We start from the raw sequence: 4,587 nt of genomic DNA, 5'->3' as shown, positions 1-4,587 counted from the left end.
AAACTGCTAATAGCCTTTTAGCCACTAAGCCGCTAAGCCTTTAATAGCCGCTAAACCACTAATAGCGCTAATCCGCTAAGCCGCTAATAGGGTTGCTTCGCAAGACGAGAAAACCGCTAGACGAAGAGACTCGCGGAACGGATTAATTTCGTCTTGCGAGGCACCACTGTAGGTGCACCTTATGGTCTGGTACATCTTATGGGGTGAAAAATACGGTAGTGCAAGCTCTAGAACAGGAGAAAACAAGTTTGCTCCATCTTCCCTGTAACAGCACGTTATCTATTTGAAGATGACTAGCAAATATCCACTCTGTCCACACACACACATATTAGGGGAAAGTGCACAAAAATGTATATATTATAGAAAACTGCATGCAAACATGCTGATGTATTTTCATGAATTTTTTTCCTAAATCACAAATTGCTGCGGAAATATGGAACACACATTTTTTAATTTTAAACCAAGAGCACCAAAACTGAGCAGTCCTTCCACCTCCATCTCTTAAAAAAAATATTTTTAATTATTTCCAAAGGGGAAATTCTGTAAAAGGGGTATATGCAACTTTTCCCCATCTGCAACTTCTCAGCCATTTCTGATTGGGCAGTCACAGAAGTTAATTTGTTAGAAAGGATGTGCAATGTAGCAAAAGCATGCCTCTATGAAGAGGTGTTGGCTCTCGTTACAGGACAAATTGGACTGTTGACATGGCTTTGAAGGTGTGGAAGAAGAAGGATGCTACTTTTCTGTGGTTAGGCAGAAAAAAGTCCTAGTAGCAGCAACTTAAAGCCACAAAGTGTGTCCTTTCCTAGCAATTTCCCTGTAATTTGCTCAGAACATCCTCCTTCATTTCCTTAATTGAACCTGGTTCCAAAACACACCTCTTCCCAAGGCAGTTCTCGCAAGCAGGGATGGGAGATGCAGAAGCTGGCTTTGAGACTGAATAATAGAATTGTAGAGTTGGAAGTGATCCTGAGGATGATTTAGTCCAAAACATTGTGATGAAGGAATCAAATAGCATAGGTGAGAAAGAAAAAGAAAGTAGATGCAAGGACTGGAAAGCTACATTTCATTATGGACGATTATGGGTCTTGTGGGATTTTCAGCTAGACTGCTCCAGCAACACAGGAAATCATCTAATTCTGCCATGTTGGGGCGTGGGGAGGGAAATGGAAAATCTTAGTTAAAAAGAAGGTTGGAGAGGGTTTCATTAAAGGTTTGCACAACGGTTGACTTTCATAGGGCCATTGAAATCAGTTTCCTCCCCCTTCGCCACGAGGTTTCCAGTTTATTTGTTGCTATTTATGATGGGTTCCTTTTTCTGCAAATGACCTCACTTCCTTCAGATTGTCTCATAAGGACTTGCACTTTCGTCTGTTGGACAGATGCTCCAACTTTCTCAAGGCACTTGTGAATATGCCCACTGGCACCTTTTTGAAAGAAAGAATTTGGGCTGGTCTTTGAGTCATCTCTGGAAGGTTGTGGTTCTAGTCCTCCGTGGAGACAGAGCAGAGTGATTGATCCCCTAGAACACAAGTAAGTTTAGAAAATGTGGCTAGAAATTTTTTTGGGAAACGCTTAATATAGTGAAATAGTTAGAATTATGATTATTGGTAGACATGAATCCAGAAGTTACAGCAACTCCCATATGAGGAAAATTACAGTGTTTGGGGGCTTTTAAGTTGGTTTTTAGATGTAAACGGGGAATGATCAAGGTGTAGGAAATTTTGTGCAGTATGGAGAAAACGCTAGAGAGGAACTGTTCTCCTCTCTCATAATACTAGAACTCATAAGTGCTGGAGCCTGTGAAGATTTAGGGCAGATAACAAAAAGTATTTCTTCATGCTGCACATAGTCAAGTCAAGAAATTTCCTACCGCAAAATGTGGTGACGGCCACCAATTTGGGTAGCTTTAAAAGTGAACAAGACAAATGCACAGTAGATAAGGCTATGAATTTCTACAATGATGTGGAGGAAGCCTTGCCTGTTTAATGTGGTATCCTACTGCTTTAAATGTATGGTGTGATCGTGGCCTCAGGCAAGTGGAAAACCCAAACCGGGAAAACAAAGGCAGACCTTGAGCTGAGAAGGAATAATGGGGTTTGGGTTTATGAGGCACATCCGAATAAGCTGAGCGTCTTTCATGAACCAGAATATTTTACCTTGTTGAGACATCTGCTCTCCATTCACAACACACAGCTGGGCCACCTCCTTGGTGCAATGCAAATCAGGGCCACTGAATTTATGAATGAATTAAGATGCAACCCAACATGAAGCGACAGCCAACACAACACAACACAGCAATGCAATGCAATGCAATGCAATGCACAGTTAGAGTTGGGAACTGATACGCATCTTTTTTTTATTACAAATAAAAAAGGAAACTCTAGACTGTTCTTGTGCTTTGGCAACAGCTTGAGCTGCAAAAACTTCAACATTGCATCACACATCAAGCTGCCGTTGAAAGATTTCACTGAAGGGGCTGACAAAACAGCAGTTTAACTACCAACCCACAAAAAAAGAAGTGGTATCTCCAGCTTACTTTAAGACACGCAGAGCTCACGCCTGCTTAGCTCATGCCTATTCCTTCACGGCCATGGAAGGATTTGTCCATTTCATCCCTCCGTTGTGCTCACCTGATGCTTTGCACTCCAACTCCCAACACACCCAGCCCCTTGGCCAGTGGTAATGGATGATGGGGGTTGTGATCCTATGACATCCAGAGGGTACCACATTGACCATCCCTGCTCTATCCACTGGGGAACCATTATAGTTCATACTATTCAGGAGACTGAGTGCGTTCCAAGAGAGAGGACAAGCATCTCTGAATGATACTTTAAGCATTAGAGACAGCTTTCCTCACTTAACGTTCTTATCTCATAATCTCACCCTTCTTTTGCAGAAGCTGAGATGACACCCATGAAGAAGGCTCTTGTCCTTGCAATCTATACCTTCTCCTTCCTGACAGGCTTGCCTTCCAATCTACTGGCTGGCTACGCATTCCTGAAGAAAGTGAGGCAGAAGCCAGTGCCCATCGACATCTTCTTGTGCAACTTGATCATCTCCGACCTTTTCCTGCTGTGCTTCCTGCCCTTTAAAATGGTGGAGGTTGCCAGTGACATGACTTGGCCTCTTCCTGACTTCCTTTGCCCACTCACCAACTTCTTCTTCTACAGCAGTATCTACCTCAGCACCCTTTTCCTCATGGCGGTCAGCGTGGAACGCTATCTCTGTGTTGCCCATCCGGTCAAGCACAAGCTGAACCGCAAGCCAACCTCTGCAAGAGCAGCCAGCATCTTCTTCTGGTTCCTGGCCTGCTCCCACTGTGCCAGCATTGTCTATGCTGTCGAATACCACAACAGGACCCCGTCAGACCTTAACATCACCACGTGTTACTACAGCTTCTCCCCAGAGCAGCTCCGCATCCTTCTCCCTTTCCGGCTGGAGCTCTGCCTCCTCCTCTTCTGCCTGCCTCTTGCCATCACCCTTTTCTGCTATGTCAACGTGATCTGCATCTTGAGCACCATGCCCAACATCCCTCCCCACAAAAAGAAGCGGGCGGTGTGCCTGGCGGTGGCCACGTTGCTCAATTTCGCCATTGCTTTTGCACCATACAACATCTCCCACATTGTGGGCTTCATTAATAAGGAGAGTCCTTCCTGGAGAGTGGAGACTTTCTTCCTCACCTCCCTGAACACCACCTTGGACCCTATCATCTTCTTCTTCTCCTCCCACACCATCCGACGAACCTTCGGCAACTGCTGGTTTGGCATGTGTAGCAAGATCCAGGCTGTTGTGTCGCCCTGCTGTTTGTGTTGCTGCAAGACTCCTGAAGACAACAAAGCAGGAGCTGGACATGTAACTGCTTCAGATCTCCCCAGTGGACTGGCAGGGGCTCCCACCCCTACTCCTTTTACGACTCAGCAAAGATCTGGGTCATCAGATGACTGAGCAGTCTGGAGCAAGCATGCGACACAAGGAAGCAAACCTGGTGCTGAAGCTCACAGGAAGCAGAGAACATTAAAATCCAAACAGCATCCCCACCTATAATCTGCCAGTTGTTCTAGTTCCCCAATGCAAGTTTTCCATCTGAAGCCATGAACTTACCATTTCAACCTGCATTTTGAACTGGAAATTAACATCACCTTGAAAATGGGGAAACTTGGTTGTTTCTGGCTGGCAGGAATATCTCAGCTGTCGTCATTTGCAAACATCAAGGATGAGACTGCATCTTCCAGTGATTTCCAGGTGTTCTACCTCCAGAGTAGGGATGGAGGGAAATCCATTTTAAATGGATTTATAGATGGACTTGGTAGTTCTGACCTGATTGAACTTTTCCTGTGTCAGACTGCCTCTTGCACTGAGAACTCACATGTCTGAGCTGCTTATGTGGTGTCAGTTTTCTTTTTTTAAAAAGCCTGGTTATATGCAAATAGTATGCAGGGGTACAGACATCAGTCTCTGCCAGTACATGGGAGAACTCTCTCCACCCACTGGCCACATTTGCCCCCACCTTGGGTTTACGGTCTAATACCTCCTGGTGGAAGGGATGCAAGTGGTGCTGTGGGTTAAACCTCAGAGCCTAGGACT

The 4,587-nt window shown here is 45.0% G+C and overlaps 1 protein-coding gene across 1 annotated transcript; it reads left to right on the top strand.

Annotated features, from left to right (window-relative positions):
- Positions 1–1,386: 1,386 nt before the first annotated feature.
- On the top strand, positions 1,387–3,953 carry LOC310712337 (free fatty acid receptor 2-like). The gene is made up of 2 exons (XM_083515282.1): positions 1,387–1,533; positions 2,900–3,953. The coding sequence occupies exon 2, from the start codon at positions 2,908–2,910 to the stop codon at positions 3,946–3,948; it is 1,041 nt and encodes a 346-aa protein (XP_083371408.1). The 5' UTR covers positions 1,387–1,533; positions 2,900–2,907; the 3' UTR covers positions 3,949–3,953.
- Positions 3,954–4,587: the final 634 nt, after the last annotated feature.

The sequence above is a fragment of the Podarcis liolepis genome (assembly GCF_965112155.1).
Source record: "Podarcis liolepis genome assembly, chromosome: 7".
NCBI lineage: Eukaryota > Metazoa > Chordata > Lepidosauria > Squamata > Lacertidae > Podarcis > Podarcis liolepis.
This window is presented reverse-complemented; position numbering and strand designations above follow the sequence as displayed.